The following is a 19,221-nucleotide window of genomic DNA, read 5'->3' as shown; positions in this document are numbered from 1 at the left end:
AAAAAAAGAATAGACTTATACCTCCAGTCCTCTGTTACCTAAAGTATCTCAGTACTATATCAAATACCTGGAGAAAAAAAAAGAACTTTTTCAATGTAATCTGTTACCTTCAGTTATATTTGGTGATACACTCTATGGGTATTATAGGTTTGTTTTTTTTCCCCTTAGCTCATTCAGTATTATAAAGACAATATCAGTTTAAAAATAATAAAGACACCAATATGAAAAGCTTCCATAGATTAACTTTTTTTCTTTTGTCTCTTTTAAAAATTGTATTGTAAGGGGAGACAAAGGCCGTGTTTCCATCTCTTTCATACAGGGCAGTGAGCTCATCACCCCATTTCCTGAGCTGTTCTGCTTTGCGCATAACTTTACTCACTTTACCCCTTTGATTTCTGAAGCGGAGTCTAAAACTAAGGTCACCTATTTTAGAGAGTTTTAGTGTATATCTCTGAAAGGTAAGACATTTGTATTTTAAACAGCAGAAAAATGCAATTAGCCTTTTTTAATTTTTAATTTTCTTTTTTCTTTTTTCGGTACCAGGGATCGAACTTGGGTCCTTGCACCTTGCAAGGCAGGTGGCGGAACCACTGAGCTAAATCCCTGGCCCTTGTATTTTTTGTTTGTTTTATTTTTTTTTTATTTTATTTTTTTCAATTAGCCTTTTTTTAAAAAAGCATGGAATTCTTAATACATTAAACAATTGATGTTTACATTTCTAATTTTTTCACAAATGCTAGATTTTTAGAAGTTTATTTTGAAATCATCACGCTAATAAAGTTTTCTAGTTATGTCTGTCTTTAGTTTTACCTTATAACACAGTTATTGAGTGCATTACAAATAAGTGGACTTGGTCTGGCAGTGGCAGCACACACTATAATCCTATACTATGTGTCCTGCTGAGGCAGGAGGATGGCAAGTTTGAGATCCTGTCTCAATAAGTAAAATGGACTGGGGATACAGCTCAGTGGTAGAGCACTTGTAAAATAGCATGTGCAAGGCCCTGGGTTCAGTCCCCAGTACTGAAAAGGGGGATGCTAAGTGGACTTCATTGAAACATAGCATGGTACCCCATAAATAGATGTCTCAGGAGTTGAAGGATGAGTAGGCTTAACTTTCAAGTACAGTACTCACTAAAGTTTGATTGCATTGCCTAGAGAGAGGTGACAGATTGAGCATTGTCTGAGAATAGAAACGACCCATAGGTGTGTCCAGTTCTCGTGAAAGAAGGAACAGTATTTAACAGCTTGAGAGAGAACTGCTTCCATTTGTTCTTTCAGCAGCAGGTAGTACTACAGCTGGGGAACATCTGTGTGATTTCTCCTGTGAGTCTCAAGTGTCAGATTACTGGGATCATTAATAGTCCTCATCTAGTAATTGTTTATGATCAGTATGTAGAACCACCCCCCATTTTTTTTCTATCCATTGCCATCTCGTCAACAAATTAAACATTGGTTTCAACAGCAGGCCTTAGAAACAACACTTAGCTTCTAACAAGGGTCATTCTTTGTTAACTTTTGCCTTTTTTTGAGGCACTGGGGATAGAACCCAAGGCCCTGAGCATCCTTTGTTAACTATTGATAAAAATATGTGGTCAATCTCTTATGGATTGTTATGACGATTGCATAATGTATTAATAAGACACAAGATCTAAGACGCAAAATAATTGCTTAATATGTGAATATTACCAGTTTTTAGTTTGTGAAAGGGAATTTCACTATTGTGAGTGACGTTTTTTACTTACTGAGTCAAGATTCAATTTAATTTGGACTCCAGAAATAGAAATTTGTCATGAAAATGTAAGTATCTTGGAATCAGAAGTGTAGTTGTTTGTCACAAAATGCTATATTATTGTCTTTCAGACCCAAACAGTGATGGCAAACACATGCCGCAGCTGACTGTTTGAAAGCAATAAAAAGGTTCAGACCTTTTAGATGAGACCATCACTGGCTGTGGTCCATGGGCTACGGTTGTCTGAGTCCAAAATCATAAGCGAGAGACTGAACAAACCTGATGTCACCCAAGAACGACATTATTACCACTTTACTTTTGGACTTTATCTTGGAATTCTTACTGTGATCCTAAATTCTGCAAGGAATATAAAGCATCCAAGAGTAGACTCCTCTTCTACAGTTCATTCCATCTTTTAGTTTCTTTCTTCCTGTTCCCCTTTCTTTCTCTTCTTTCCTTCCGCCTTTCCATTCTCTTTCTTCAATGAGGAAATATTAAAGATTTCGTGTGTATAAGGCCCTGAGTACTTATAAAGAAAACATGCTTTTCCTATGCTTACTTACATGGTGCATTTTACTGGGGACAGCATATTTGAACAACTAGTAATCACAGAATATAGTGAGTTTAAGGTAATGAAAATACACAGTTATGAAAACACTTAGCATTTGGGCTTAATTTCATCTATGGCTCCAGAAGTTTTTTTCTCTGAGTAGAAACTAACAAAGGTTTTAAGGACTTGTCAAGCTGGGAGGAATGTAGTGTTATTGGGGAACTGAAAACTGCATGAAAGTGTATGGTAAGAGAAAAAGATGGAGAAGGCGGGGGCCGTAGCATAGAAGCCTGAGGACTAGTATCAGGGGTTTCCAGCTGTTAAAACTTCGGCTGTGAGCTTAGGACAGACTGTGGAATGGGAGATACTTACATTTGTTTGGTTTTTTAAGGATCTTCTTGCACCCTCATTTTCTTAAACCTTTTCTCCATTGAGTTACAATCCATGTTTGAGCCTATAACCTGCCACTGAGGTCTAACTTGGTGTTAACTTGAGCTTTCATTTACAGCAACTATAAATATATTTCTTCTTAAAATAACTAAAGGGACTGTTGCAATTGCAATATTATTGAAAATGGGAAATAAACTTGATAATTAAGTGTAATCTCAAGTTGCTAAATCTCATAATGACACTGCTACAAAGGTAGCAGCTGTCTTTGCTTAACATTTACCTAATATTCCTTTGGACATAGCTCCCCCTGCCCCCGGAACTAATTAAATTGACTTTGAGCAAATCAAAAGATCAGTACCATATGTGAAAATTTTCACATTATAATTAATAACAAATGGTGACCTTTGTCTTGAACTCACTTTCCACCGCAAAGGAAAAACACTGAATTTTGAATGTCAAAGAGCTAAAAATACTTACTTATAATGCCCATTGAAAATCATGTGTTTTATATAAGTAATTCAAAACTTGACATTCTCAGTATAAATGAGCAAAAGTAATTTTTAAAAGTATTGAGTATTGCATGTTAAGTAATCCAAGAAGACATTTGTCATCTAGTTTACAATGAAACCAGGTGATATTGCTTCATATTTCTTCAATGAATGTGTACAGTACTGAAGACAAATTATATGCTGTCGTGGTCTCTTGATCTCACTTTTCACATTTATTATAGTTTATTCAGTAATACTATTTTTTAACATTTGAGACTATTTTCGTGAATTATGAACTGGGAATAGAATAATCTTTTGAAATAATTTGTTGAAATTCTTCATATAAATATCTAAACATCTAGGCATTTATGAAGCAGATATTTGACTTTTCCTTCTGAAAAAACTTTGAACTTACAGAAAGAGTGATAGTAAACATCACCATTTACCATGTACCAAGACCTACTCCCGTTGGCACTTTTTAACTCATTCCTCTTAACAAAACTCTGAAGCACATGCTATCAATGTATCATTGCTTATGAGCATTACTGAGGCACGTAAAAATTAATTTGCATAGGTCTACCTGGCTACTAGTGGTAGAACAAGGCCACACTGGCTTTCTCCAGGCTGTGCTCATAACTGCTATACTTTAGTGAACACTCAGCAATATTCCCATTTTGGGCGTGCACTGTAATCACCTGGAGACTTAAAATAGGCCACCCTGCACCTAGGCCTGAGAATGAACAGCTCTGGGAACGGGGCCTAAGCAATCAGCCTTTCACAAAAAGCATTGACACAACTGCTGTGCCAGAGTGTTTTGGGCCCAAGAAGTTTCATTTTACTTCTTTTGTTGCTGACAGAGGACTCCTTAATTCCTACCCAGTATAATTTTGAAATGTCTATTATACCTTTGAAATTGAATGAAATGATTGGTTTAGACATTTTCAGTTTATTGGAATTCATTTTTTCTTCGATGACTGTAGGATGAGAATAGCAACAGAAAAAATATTTAGCTATGAAACCATTATAATTTAATTATATTCCTCCTTTTTTTAATCTTCCTATTTTGTGTTGCTATTTTAATGACTGATCTGATGACTAACTGGAGCATTAATGTATATAAATTTTATTGTGTAGTATTTGTATAGATTGTAATACTTAAAGAATTGTTTAGTTCTAGAATTCAGTATTTCTTTTTTTTCCCCAGTACTAGGAATCAAACTGAGGACCCTGCACTTGCCAGGCAGGCATGGTGCTGCTGAGCTACATTCTTGGTCCTTTAATAATTTCTCTACTTTTTAATACCTGTGCAGACTATTTTCCTTTTTAATTTGTTTCATTTCATTTATTTTTATTTTGTTTTGTGGTACTGCGCTACATCTCCAGCCCTTGGTTATTTTTTGTATTTTGAAATAGGGTCTTCACTAAGTCACTAAGTTGCCCAGGCTGGACTCATCCTAGAAGTCCTCCTGCCTAACTTCTCAAGAGTGTTTCCATTAGAGGCATGCATCACCATGCCTGGGTGCTCCTGTAGTCTTTTTGGTTCTTTTTTTGAGATAGGGTCTCACTCTGATAGATAGGGTAGACAGGTAGATTGATAGGTAGGGTAGTTCAGGCTGACCTTGAACTCATGGTACTCCTCCTACCTCAGCCTCTTGACCCAATACTTTCTTAAATTATTCAAGTTGGAAAACATTTACCTGAAGTAACATGCAAGGGTCTTAATTTTCATAATTGTGTACATCCGTACAAAAACAGCACTCCAAAGAAAATACAGAGCATCTCCATCCCAGAGAAGTCATCCTATCACCTACCTTCCAGCTAAGCTCCACAGGCAGCCATTGTTTCTGTGTTTCTCTTGCACTGTCTTGGTTTCACCAGTACTTAGACTTCATATTTATATGATATGTATCTGATTTTTCCCCTTCAACAGAATACTTTTGTCTGTCTTGATAAGTGTTCCAACACTTAAAAGAATCTGCATTCTGCTGTTGATATGTAGTAGCATTCCAAAATAGCAATTACATTGAAGCACTTGACAGGGCAGTAATATTATTATGATTCTGGATTTATTTCTGCTTTTAGGTCTGTAAGTTTTTCTTCGCATAATTTGAAATTCTGTTACTAGATACATAAGTATTCGTAACTGTTATACCTCTTTGATGGCCACTTTACCTCTGATATTACATCTTGTGCTGAAATTTACTTCATTTTGTATTAAAATGGCCTCTCTGACTTTTTATGTATATCTTTTTCTCATTCTTTCTTCCAATTTTTTATTTTGTTAGAGGTCTACCATTTTCTTATTTTTTGTTTGCCCTATCTGTTTTGTTTCTTCTGTTCCTTTTTTTGAAGGGAGAGGAGGTTACTTTAATGTTAAGTACATGTTTGTATCTAATTTTAATTCTGTTGCCTTTATGTACATTTGCTTTGGTGAATATGTTATGTAGCCTTAATTTTTCATAAACTACTTAGACTCAAAGGTAAAAATCTGGTAGGTAAAATTCTACTTATGGCTAGTATCATTCTTTAATGCTACAAATATGCTGGCGCAAAATTCCCTTAATCTAAAATATTAATTTAATCTTCATTTTGAAGGACATTTTTGCTGGATATAACCAAATTTGGCTTTTGCTACTTAAAATATTTCACTGTTAATTTGTGTATTGTTTCTTATTGTGGGTTTTTGTTGTTGTTTTAATACTGGGGATCGAACTCAGGACATTGCACTTACAAGGCAGGTAGCAGAACCACTGAGCTACATCCCTGGCCCATTTGTGTATTGTTTCTGATGACATTCACCTTTTTTTTTTCTCCCTTTCTTTCTGACTAATCTGGGATTTTATCTTAATATTTGGTTTTCATGCATTTGATTCTAATGTATCTAGCTGTGGATTTTTTTACATTTCTTCTGCTTTGGATTTACAGCTTTTAGATCTGTAAATTGTTAGGTTTCTTCACATCAGCTAATTGTTAGGCCTTCTTGCTTCAAATATTGTTTTCTTTTCTAATTTTCTATTTTTTAATTTAGGACTCCAATTTTTTAAGTATGGAATTTCCATTTTCATTTCATCTTTTAAAAATAATTTTTGTTGATATTTCTATTTAGATCCTTAAGCATTTATGAAAAATCTATTTTTAATTTTTTTTTTTTACTAGTTACAACATTTGTGGCATCCTGAAATTGGCTTCTACCAATCACTTTATCTTGACAATAACACATTTTTTTTTGTCTTCTTGCTTCAGTGGTAACTTTTAATTGTATAACTGGACATTGTAGGAAACATCTTTGAAACTCTGGATTCTGCTTTCTTCTGAGAAGTGTTTAATTTTTGTTCTACTAGATACTTAAATTACACATCACCTTCAGCTTGTGAAGCCTTTGATTTTCACTTTGTTGGAGAGTGATTGTAAGGTTTTACCATTAGTCCTAGGGCAACTCCCTTAATTCTAGGACAGATTTTCTTTTCGCTCTCAGTATGGCCCTTCTCCAATTTGAACTGAAAGTCCAGGGTGTTTACCGAGCTCTAAGCCTTGTGGGATTCAGACTCTGTGCCTCAATGCTTCCTCTGCACCAGGCAGCATCTGAAACCTCTCTTCAGCTCACTTAGCCTCCTAATGGCTGTTTTCCTCTGGGCTCTCTTAAGTTCTCTCTTAAGTTGTTTCTTCTTAAGTTGTTCTAGAAGCAGGTAGCTGTGTGTGCTCATGACACAGGCTCCTGACAGAGGCCAGGCCACTTCTCACCCCTTACTGCTAGAAACTGCCCTCTGGGTAATGGCTGTATAAACACAGAAATGTGGATCATGCCATTTCTGCCCAATTTTGGCTGCTCTTCAGTGCTTATTTTAAATAGATGAATTTTATATTTTGTTTACAAGTTAGCATAATCGTACACAGGAGGACTAGGCCAGTACATACTTTATTATTGGGCCTATAATACCAGTTCTTTGTTTTTGTTTTTGTTTTTTTTTTGGTACTGGGGATTGAACTCAGGTCCTTGCACTTGCAAGGCAGGCCACCGAACCACTGAGCTAAATCCCCGGCCCAAGATTATTGGGGGTTTTTTTGTTGTTTTGTTTGTAATACCAGTTCTTTGGATTTTTAAAAAATTTACTTAAAATAGTAACATATTTCTGACATGATCTCATTAATTCTGTTTTATCTCTATTCTTAGATATGAAGAAAAGGCCACTAAAGACTTGGAACGATACAATAGTCAAATGAAGAAAGCTATTGAACAAGAGTCACAAATACCATTAAAAGATGGCAGAAAAAAGATAAAATCTGCCAGCGCCTGGAGTTTGGCACAGAAGCAGAAGTTGAAAACTTCATTATCCAGCCAGCCCAAACTTGATGAGCTTTTTCAGTCCTGTGCTGAAAAAAAAAGGATTGAAAATATTAAAATAATACAAGTCCCTTTTTCTATGAAAAACTTGAAAATAAATTTTGAGAAACAAAAGAAATTTGACTTAGAAGAAAAAGATGAGCTTTGCTTGATCCACAATCTCAGGTTTCCTGATGCCTGGCTAATTACATGCAAAAGAGAGGTAATGTTACTAAATCCATATAGAGTAGAGGAAGCCTTGCTATTTAAAAGACTTCTTGAGAATCATATACTTCCTGCAGAGCCACTGGAAAAGCCAATTACATTAACAGAGAGGTATGGTGAAATACTACAGTTTTTAAACTCTTAACAACATAAATTTATACTAGACTAGAAATAAAAGGTTGAAAGTCTGTTAGTAGGGATAGATTATAGTTAAAGAAATCTCCTAAAGACTTTATTTCTTTTTTTTTTTTTTTTTTTCCTGGTATTGGGGATCAGATTCAGAACCTTGTGGGAAGCACCACTGAGTTACACTCCTGGCCCTAAAAGTTTTATTTCTAACCTTTAATGGAACTAGTTGCTTCTAATTTTGTAATCTACATAATTCTGTTCTGCATTTAACAATTATCAAGCTGATTTCTCGAGAACCTTAGTAACTTCTCTAGAGTAATTTTGAAGTTAGATTGCTATGAATGTCTTTTTAACATTTTTGAAAGTACACCACAGTAGCATTATACAGTGAAGTCTTTGTGAATAGGTACCAAGCCTTTGCCACATTTTCTTTGTCCTTTTTATTTACACACATACTTTCTTTCCTTGGCTAAAGAAATTGAGAACAATTTCTATTGTTAATATCCTTCAGTATATTGCTCTCAAAAATGGCTATTTTCTTAGTTAACCATAGTAACTTTTTTATGATTTACCCAGCAATAATTCCTTGGAATTGATCCTTATTGTCTCAAAGTTTTAAATTTAATTTACATGTTCAAGATCCATTCAGTGCATTTTGTTATATATCTTAAATTTCTTAATACCACACCTTGTCTTTTTACACCTAATGAGTTACTTAGTGGAATGTCTTGTCTCTGTTTATCTCTTTATTTCCTGTGATAGTGTTTAACTTCTTTTTATCTGATTTATGTTGAATTGGAAGTTAGGTCTGTAAAAATGAGTAAATAACTGACCTATTAACATTCTCTTTTATTATACTTGATATTTCTGTTTCATTCGGACACTGTTGGATATGTAAACATAAAAATCTGAAAGTTAAAAGGGCAATTCAGAATTGGTCTGCTATTACACATTATTCACTGTTTCAGAACCTCCAAGAAGAGAATAAAAATCATTTATGCAATGTGTTAAAGCCCTAGTTAAGCACATTCCCATCAGAAAAGGAAAAGAATTGGGCCAGAACACAGTAAAACATCTGTTATATCTATATTTTCAAATAAGGGAATAGTAACTGTATTAAATAAAATCCACCATCTTTCATTGTATTTTCCTAACACTGACTTAGAAAACTCAAAGGAATAATTAGAAAATGATGCCTTAGTCTAACCAGTTAATTAAAAAACCTGTAGTACTTTTTGTTCCCTCAAAGAGAACTAGGGAGAAACAAAAAAGAATAAAAAGAATAGAGCACATCTGAATGTTTAAAGTGGATTTTTTTTTTTTAGTTGTGTAGGTTTTCATTTAGATTTAAAAATTTTTTTCTATGGTTGTCCAAATTACAGGTTTTTAAAAAATATTTTTCAGTATGATTTTGTTAAAGAAATCCAGTGTAAATTTATTATTTAGGGCTTATATTATCCTGAATGTCAATCTTAATTAAGCATGGACAGTAACAAGCTATACTTTAAAGTGTAATTGTCTTCCCTCATCTTAGGAAGTAAGGAATCTCCCCTCACAGAGCAGGTTTTCCAAAACTGAGTCATGGACTAATTACCCTCAGTGTTGGCAGGGTGCTTATGGATTAGGTTCAGTTTTCTCACCAGAGTTCTAATGACAATTGTTTAGCTTACCTCTAATAGAGTAATTTAGATGTCCGTAAGCTAGAGTGCTCATCATACTAACAGTTGATGATGCTGTTTACTGAGCACTTACTATATGACAGAAATTTTGCTATATCTTTTCATGATCCTATTTTCCTAGCACCTTTATGAAGTTGGTTCTATCATGCACATTTTATAGGAAACTGAAAGAGAAGTTTAAATAACTTAACCTGCCCGGACACAGCCAACAAGCAGGGAAGCCAAGATTCCAATCCAGATAATTTAATTGTGGAGCATATTATTTCATTACCGCCTGCTTTTAGACTAACTTTCATAATGTTGGTTAGGTGAGAGAAGAGTACATCTGTCCTCTTTGTGTTAAGCAAAAACATAACTTCATTTGCTTTTTCTTGCCTTTTTTTCTCTCACTCTTGTACTAGGAATTGTATCTAGGGCCTTGTATATGCTAGCCAATTCTACCACTGAGCCACATCCTGAGCACTTTTAAAAATTTTGTATTGAGATAACTAAATTTTATTTATTCTTTTTAATTGTATGTTTGTTTTACATGTTACATGTACAAAGCGTGTCTTAATTCCTTTTTTCATCCTTTTCCCTTTCCTCCCCTCCCTCCATCTTTTGATCCCCTGCCCATTTGAGAAAGCTCCATATCCCTAGTTCTTTTCTCTGACTTTTATATTTGCTCCTGATTCATAATTGAGGTTTCTCATACAAGAGAAACCCTTGCCATTTAAGCTTGTGTGTCTGATTTATTTCACGGTGGTCTCACGGTGCATCCCTTTTCAAATTTTATTTTGAAACAAGACTGACCTTGAATTTGGACCCACCTGCCTCAGCCTCTTAAGTGGCTGAAATTACAGGCATGTGCCACCACACCTAGCTTCATTTGCTTTTCAGAGGATATAAAGATGTAATGAAATAGTGTGTCGTCCTGCTCTGGAACATCATGCTCTCCCTAGCATACCTAAAGACAGTATCTGCCACGTGGTAAGACACTCAAATATTTATTGAATGAATGGGGAAAAGGTCACTATTCACTTACTAGCTTCAACAGACATCTGTTACATCTGATAGGAGGTACCCGGACCAAAACTAAAACGGATGTGAGTGTTCAATTTGAACTGTAGATAATTTTTGACTCTCAAAATTTTGTTTAGGGCTTACATGATTAGAACCATTTCATATACCACCTTTGGCAACATTTGTTCTTAGACTGAAGGATACTCTCCCAAGCTTTGAAATGATGACTTTAAAAGTTCCTGGAAGAAAAAGATACCTGTTTAATCATTTTGTTATTTCACTAGCAATTGCAAATTTAGCAGGATAAACCACTTGAGTCACTTGACAATATTGTTACTTCGTTTTTAGTTATTACTTGTAAATTAAAAGTTTTCATTTGTGTTTAAAGAGCCATTTTTAAATTTTACATTGAGTTTGTAATATTCTAGAAGATAGTAATTATTTTTTATGTTCATCTTTCTTCCTTTCTGTACATTACATTGTATGTGGTCTTCATAAAATAGTAACAAATATGTACAAAATTTCTCAAAGGGCTACTTGTACATTTGTATTTTGGTTGAAATGTTTTGCAAAATGTCCTTAGATTCACTTTTTAAAATTCTCTTATTTCAATTTGCATATTTAATAACCTGATGTGTCATAATTTCTTTTTCAGTCTTTTTAATGGATCTCATTATTTAGAGATTTTATATAAAATGACAACAGATGACCAGAGGTATGGTGGACCAACTTATCTGTCTGATCCTCGTCTTACAGCAAATGGTTTCAAGATAAAATTGATACCAGGTATGGTAATGTGATTTAATATTTTCTAACTAAAATAAGTGTGTTCCAGTTGTTACATTTGGGTTACTTTTTCATAATTTTCAGGGATCATGGTATATTTTCATCTCACTAAAAGTCATTGCTGGTTTTGTAAAGGAAGACTAATTTTTAAAATATTATCTCTGCCTGAAACCAGCAAGTCTGGCACCTCTTTCAGTGTAATAAATTGCATTTGCATTTTTGTAACTGATCAACTCATTAATTTCATTGTAACTTTTGTCAATGTTTATTATAACATGCAGACTTCCTGCTTTAAATTAAATAAAAAGTTTTTGGGGCAGAGGGTAGTGTCTCACTATGTACCCCAGGCTGGCCCTGATATCATGACCTGCCCGCTCGCCCTCTAGAGTGCTGGAATTACGGACATGCGCCACCATGCATGGCTATAAAAATATTTCTCCTTGTAGCTCTGGGTGACCTCAGACTTGAGATCCTCCTGCCTTAGCCTCCCAGGTTCTGGGATTATAGGCATGTGCCATCCTGCCTGGCTTGCAGTCATTTCTTTTAATGCTCCTAGAAGTCTTTCTTAGGACTGCTGGCACATTTTTAATGTATAAACTAAAGTGTGTGTGTGTGTGTGTGTGTGTGTGTGTGTAAACATTTTATTCATCTGTTTTAGCTATGTGGTATTGATGGCAGGTGCTTTTTTTTTTTTTTTAACAGGATAACTATCCTGTCTATACCAAGAGCGTATTTATTTTTTTATCTGCTTGGCAAATTTCTTCCTGATAAGTGCTTTTAACTTTTAGCTTGTTGATCGTGGTTTTTAAATCATATGTGAATTGTCAGGTGATTTGTGTGACACCATATAAGCAAAAATGATTTATCTGCAAATTGACTTGTTTTAGTTGAAATTAGCTATCGACAGATTATGTTCAGCATTCTTTCCCCTTATTGATAGCAGATGAATGTTGGACATGATGGTGTGCATCTATAATCCCAGCACACTGTGAGTCTGAGGGCAATTTAGCAGCTCAGCAAGACCCAGTGCAAAGGCCATTGGGTCAGTCTCCAGCTCCAGCCAAATACATCAGATGAAAAGTCATGCTTTCTTCTTCCCCCACCCCATTTGGAAAACTTAAGTTGTATTTTCTTAAGGACTGTATCTCATTTAGTGAGAATTTTATTTGTAGCTGAATCAACAGTTTGCCAATTGTCACAAAACAGTTTTGGATCTGGATAAAGACGTTTGAAAGATAAAGAATATATCTGACTTTGAGGGAAAAGATTCTTAGTGTGACCATAAAAACTTTGCTTGTTGAGGAGAATAGCTTTTTGTTCTGAGTCAACAAGAGCTCCATGTTTTAGAAAGTGAAAATTTGTCAAGCCACTATTTTTCTTGAAAAATTGGAAAGCATTTCACAGAATTTTGTGAGATTTCTTGAAAGTTTGTTGCATAGTTCCAAATGTCATTTACATTTTCCATATTTGAATTTTGCAAACACATTAAAATATTGCTCAGTTTTCTCATTTGTGGCCAAGTACTTTTAACCCATATCCACCAGTAACTCCGGGAAATATGTCACAACTTCAGGACAGATGTAGTTAATAGAATTAGTAATAGTGAAAGATTGACATTTTGGGATATTTTCATATCTATATAAATATGTAAGAGATGTGAACTAGAATATTTGCTCCTTCCTGTTTTTTGCCCATCTTTAGTTCAAATCCCACTTAAGGTGTTTTTTTGAACTCTGTGTCATTCTTATAATGTTCAGTGACACAGTATCTTACATTATTCTCTTGTTTCCTAGGAAAAACATTAGAATACTTGCTCTGTTAAGTCTAATACCACTATGTCTGTCATCCAGGTCAGGTCAAGGAACAGTTTAGGGATTAGGTCTTTGAAGTCACAGGATCTGAAACTCATCAGATCCCTCACATTGCTTTATCTTTCCCTCTTCCTCTTCCTCTCTCTCCCTCTTTCTTTTTTTCCCTTCCTTTTTCCTCCCCTACCTCTGCCCCACCAGTACTGGGGATTGAGCCCAGAGTCTCCTATATGTTAGGCAAGTAAGTACTTTAGTGCTGAACTACATCCCAGTCCACTTTATTTTTTAGTTTAGACAGAGTTCCCCAGGTTTCCCATGCTGGCCTTAAACTTGTGACCCTCTTGCCTCAGCCTCCCACGTAGCTAGCATTACAGCCATACATCACCACACCTGCCAACACCTCTTTCTAAATGAATTCATTTATAACTACTACTTATCAAAAATTGAACAGTCCAGTTTTCCTTACTTATAGATAACATGATTTAGACTTCAGTATTAAAAATATTGTTATATAAATGTAGCTAAATAAGACAAATCTCTGTTATTTCCCACAATCATGTACTCTAAAGCCAAATTTTGATGCTTTGTAATATGTGCTGTTACGGATAATCTGTGCTCTTATATAGCCAATCATGTGGCTACTTTTAAAATTTTAATTATTAAATTACATAAAATAGTTTAATAGAAAGCATGTCAGTTTTAAACATTATCCTAAAAAACTATTTTGAATAAACATTAGTATTTAATTTCCTCAAGTTAATTATGCATTAGTAAGTTACTGTGTGACTGTTTTATAGTTTGGAAGTTAAAATAATCACACAATAATCAGAACTTTAAATTAGATATTAAATCAATGGGAAGAGCAGCATTTGCTAAAACATTTTAAACAACTGTATTTTAATAAATATCAGGGGACTTCATTTTCCCTCCAAAGTAAGACATGTTCTAAACAAATATAAGGAGCAGACCAGCAGTAACTGAGATTAAATTAAATTATATAAAGGACATGTGATGTCAGTGCACAGTTAGACTTAATATGAAATCCTATGGGAAGTTACTATTTGTTTTCTAACCAAGGAACAAAACTTTTCCTGACCATGCTAAATTGTGATGAAGGTTCACTAAATGTTTTACCAGCGATTTTGTTTTTAATGGATATGTTCTGGAATATAATTTTAACTAAACAAACTTAAGTCTGTATTTTTTTTTTTTTTTAGGAGTTTCTAATACTGAAAACTACTGGGAAATAGAAGGAATGGCTAATTGTCTCCCATTCTATGGATTAATGGATTTAAAAGAAATTCTTAATGCTATCTTAAACAAAAATGCAAAGGAAATTTACGAATGTAGACCTCGTAAAGTGATAAGTTATTTAGAGGTAAGTGGTATTAGATTAAGCAGGTTGGCTAGGGTTTGAATTACTTAATTATTCCTTAATAAAATAGTAAATGGTTTGATAATGGTAAAATACGGGTAGTTTTTCTCCTCTCTCTTCTTCCCTTTTCTCCCTGACTTGCCTCCTAATAAAGTCTCCTGTTGGGAATAAATAAATAAATAAATAAGGTAGCTTCCATAGAGTTTGTTTACAAGAAGAAAATACTAGCCAGGGATTTAGCTCAGTGGTTCTGGCACCTGCTTTCCAAATACAAAGACCCGAGTTCGATCCCTGGTACCAGAAAAAAAAAAAAAAAAAAAAAAAAAAAAAAAAGAATTCCATTAAAACTTCACATCATAAACTACGGATATGATTGCTAAGGAAAAGAATCTAGGAAAAAAGAGAACTTATGTCTAAATCATAGGATGACTGAAATTGATGACCAATCTGAATAAAGTGAATCAGAGATACAGATACCACAATATAAGAAGAACCAAGAGATAGACAGAAAAGCCAAATAAGGAAAGAAATTTTAAAAATAAGTACTTTTCATCATATTCTGTGTCGGGTAGTGGTGGTTAGAAGACTGCAGGGTGTGGCTGCTACCTAACAGTGGTGACATTAAAGAGAGCCAGAATGGCAGTGTGGTGTGAGTGGCAGGTATTTGCCAGTGATTAAAGAGTAGTGTGGCTTGTGGGGGAAGTGTCAGAAAGTCACGTCATAGTGCAGGGGAGAAAAGAGTTATGTTTAGCAATGTTTGTACTGAACTGGTGCAAGAGAGAATAACAGATTGAAGAACAAATGTTCCAAAAGAGACAGGGATACAAAGATTATCTTTTAGAAGGCAGTGCTGTTTCTGAGATGACCAGCAAAGTAAAGAAAAAGTGAAAATAGTACTCCAGATTAACTTGAGAGAAGTTATGCCTGTTGCATAAGGTTAAAAGAGTGAGGGGGTTGGGTGGGGAGGCATAAGGAATATGAGTACAGTAGCAAAGATCTGAAAGTAGGAGCTGTTAAGTACTGGAAACAGCATCTGTTGTGAATGTGGAAATTTCCAGGTGTCCCTGAGGACTCAGGAGCAGTAACATTTGTTTTGGATGTAGCCAGAACTGTTTTGTGGCTCCAACTGTGCTTATTAGAATTGTCCAAAGGTAGGGATTGGCAAGATGAGTAGGATGGATAACAAGGGGGATGATAGAGAGAAATCTGAATACCTTATATTACAAGAAGCCATAGTAAGTCCTAAAGCTTCATTTATTTTTCAGTATTTCTACTTTCACTTAGGAAAGATGACAAAGGTGCTTTTGGGTCGAGAATAAGAAGGGATTGGAGAGATTAAGATCAGAGTGAAGAGAAAGAACAGCTAATGAGTGTTGAGTTAAAGTGAATAGTGTTAATATTCAAGATCCCTGAAGTGTGACTATGTTTAAATACATGAAAAGAAGCTGGGCATGTTGGCACACACCTGTAATCCTAGTACTTGGGAGATGGAGGCAGGATTTCCACGCGTTTGAGACCAGCCTCAGATACATGGTGTGTTCAAGCCCAACCTGATACTTGGTGAGTCCCTGCATCAAAGAGAACAAAATAAATATATTAAAAGAAGCAGGGTTTTGCTAGCACTGTCTTAACCCCAAACCTTCAGTTCCTCCTTTTTCGGAAAATAGCATTGACATACCCATTGTTAAATTATCCCCCGTTATGCATTGTCCTCCATTTTTGTTTGTTTTTGGTTGTACTGGAAATTGAACGAAGGGCCCTCATGTTGAGATATATCTCCGGCCCTTTTTAAAAAAATTTTTGAGACAAGGTCTTGCTAAGTTACCGAGTTGCCCAAGCTTGGATTAATTTGTAAGCCTTCTGCCTCAACTTTCATCACTCTACCATCAACTCATATCAGCAGTCTGTACTTACTTCTCGACACTATGACCCTAGTCACAGCCTCGCTGCAGTCATTGTCAGCAAGAGCCTTGGTTCGCTTCTTGACATTCCTCCAACCATACTTCACATGCAGCCAGGCTGATTGCTTTAAAATGTGAAATACAAGTCAGGCTTTTGCTTAAAAATTCTCTTGTTACTTCTCTGTATATTCATCCTTATCTCTGCCTAACCTCTTGTGTTTCTCTCCTCTTTAAAAACTGCGCTGCACTATACTGAAGTTTCTGTTGTTCTCCCTGCCTGAAATGATTTTCCTTTCCCATGATCTGTGCATGATAGTTTAAATAGATGCCTAAATGGCATCTTCTCAAGTAAGCTTTTCCTAACTACACAATCATTCTCTATCATGTTGCTAAGTTTAATTTTGTGCATTAGTCAATAAAATTGTCTTTTTATGTTTTTTCTTTGCTCTAGAATATAAATTTCACAAGAGCAAAGATCTTATTTTCTCTTTAGCCACTATTATCTCCAGAACCTACAACAGTTGATGCTTAATAGATATTTGTTGAGTGAATTAATAAAATGAAAATAATTTTGTCGTCTTGACAGAATAATGTGCTTTCTGCTTTGAGGTAAATAATTATCACTTTCTTTTCACAGGGAGAAGCAGTTCGGCTGTCTAGACAATTACCCATGTACTTATCAAAAGAAGACATCCAAGATATTATCTGTAAAATGAAGCACCAGTTTGGAAATGAAATTAAAGGCTGTGTTCATGGCCGCCCATTTTTTCATCATTTAACCCATCTTCCAGACACTTCATGATTAAATATAAGAAAATTAGTCACAGTTGAACTAGATCTGCTCATAAGACAATGAGTCAGTTTTTTAACCATTTTTGTATTATCATGTGTCAAATAGTTATTTTGTAAAAGAAGACTCACTGGCTTTTATATTGGAAAGTTTCAAAACTTGTAAAAAATATCTTAAATAAATTAAGAGATGATTATTTCATTTTATTCTTAAGACTAACCCTCATAATTTATAAACTAGACTGCAACTGGGAAATACTATACTAGGTCATCCCTGGACAAGGAAAATACAAATTCAGCTGGCATATCTAACAGAAGTTGTCAATCTTGTTTAAAGTAGAATGGAGACAGAGAAAGAAAAGTTCAGAGGAAGAACAGAACCATAATTTGAGAAATCGTACCTACCTCCATCTTGGGGGACCAGCTTAGATGTTCCTGCTGCTTTATTTCAGACAATTATTGGACTTTAGGGGTTGGAATTCATTGAAGAACTTGCCAAGATTTCAGTTTTGACCCAGTTTAGGTTATGATCTATTTTTTACATCCCTTCGAAAACCAGCTACAGAGTATACTTACTTAACAAAAAGTCGAAACGTTTTTTTAAAAAATATTTTTGTGTAAACTGTGTTAGCCCAAATATAGTGTGTCCACACGGCATCTCCCATAATTCTCATGGATTGTCTTTATATTCTTAAGATATTTGTATTAAGATAACAAATTGTAATACTTGGAGTTCTACCTGTAGCCCACCCTTTGCCCTTACTGGAGTCATCCTATTTTCCATGAACCAATATGTGGACTCATTTTTTAGCTGATAATCTGTATTGGTCCTACAGTATCCTCTTGGATGAAGAAACTATTTTTTTTTTCCATTTCTGAGTTCTGCCACCTGTGTGCTTAGTAGGAAGGGAGTATTTACCACCTACTAGATAAAGCGGGGCGTTTATGTTATATGACCTCGTTCCAGCCTAACATTTTGGGTGGCGTCTCCTGTTGAGCCCTGGAGCAGGCCACACGGCATGACATGAAAACAGGCTCTTGTGAGTCATTTGGGCCCAGAAAAGACAGGTATACAGTATGTGAGGACTAGGGGAATCCAAAACTCCTGGTCACCACTTTCACCAGTGCTACTTTGAATCAGTCCAGGATTGCAACTTGGCTCGCCAGAGCCTGGAGTGGCAGAGCGGGGGAGGTGGCGCCTGAGTTCCCAGCTGCGCCCGCTGGGCCTCCCAGGGCCGCACCCACCCCACAAGCCTTTGCGGCCACAGCCTTGGCGCGCTCGAGGCGCGCTCGAGGGGAAGATGGCCGCAGCTCTCGGGACTGAGGTAACCGGCGTGCGTCTGGGGAGTCGCTGGGAGTTAGTTAACAGTGAGGATGGGATATCCAGGGAGAGAAAAGCCTCCCCAAATTACCTACTTGCCTCTTCTCAAGACTGTGGTGTTTGAGGCATTGGACAGAAAAATGGAGGACGTTCATATAAACCCTCAAAGTCTTTTCTCCTTCCTGACTCACGCACTGAGATGTATCCCCGGCCCTTATAATGTTTTTTTGTTTTTCGTTTTGTTTTGAATCTTGAGACAGTTTCAGTAAATTACCCAAACTGGGCTCGAACTTGTGATCCTTCTCCTAAGTTTAGTGCCCAAAGGTGTTAACTTAGTATCCCAGCCTCTCTGTTGCCATAGCATTGACGCCAGAGCCGGGGGAGAATAGGCCTGAAGGCCTTTTTTGGACACGTTTTGTCAGGAATGTTGCCATGAACGGTTCTGCTTTATTAGATTTTAGATACACGGTTTAACCTGAAGAATGTAAAGCTTAATTCAGACAGTTTTGTATCGTTTTTCATTGGCTATTTGACTCTCTGGTTTTATCTTAAAGTTTTGTGGCTCAGATTTAGCAACTGAAATCCATTCCACCACACTAGATTCCTCGAGTTGCAGAAGGTGGAAGGAGAGGGAGCCACTTAATAACTTCGGATTAGAATCTAAATTTAAAACCAAAAATAGATTGTCTTCTCGTATCTACTGCAAAGGAAATAATACATATGAGA

At 35.7% G+C, this 19,221-nt stretch overlaps 1 protein-coding gene across 6 annotated transcripts in view; it reads left to right on the top strand.

The window, feature by feature from the left end:
- Nucleotides 1-18,969, top strand: part of Pms1 (PMS1 homolog 1, mismatch repair system component) — an 82,117-nt gene extending 63,148 nt beyond the window's left edge. For 3 of the 6 annotated variants that reach the window (XM_033756270.1, XM_010636846.3, XM_033756271.1), the window contains exons 10-13: nt 7,331-7,816; nt 11,171-11,301; nt 14,327-14,487; nt 17,023-18,960. In XM_033756270.1, coding sequence (XP_033612161.1) covers nt 7,331-7,816; nt 11,171-11,301; nt 14,327-14,487; nt 17,023-17,187 — 943 coding nt within the window. In that variant the 3' untranslated portion in view covers nt 17,188-18,960. Of the gene's footprint in view, nt 1-7,330; nt 7,817-11,170; nt 11,302-14,326; nt 14,488-17,022 lie in introns of all 6 variants that reach the window. The other 3 variants (XM_010636853.2, XM_010636849.2, XM_010636845.2) reach the window with 3 other exon arrangements.
- The last annotated feature ends 252 nt before the right edge of the window (nt 18,970-19,221 follow it).

Source organism: Fukomys damarensis, unplaced genomic scaffold, assembly GCF_012274545.1.
Source record: "Fukomys damarensis isolate Sample0158 unplaced genomic scaffold, DMR_v1.0_HiC HiC_scaffold_26, whole genome shotgun sequence".
NCBI classification, from domain to species: Eukaryota; Metazoa; Chordata; class Mammalia; order Rodentia; family Bathyergidae; genus Fukomys; species Fukomys damarensis.
This window is presented reverse-complemented; position numbering and strand designations above follow the sequence as displayed.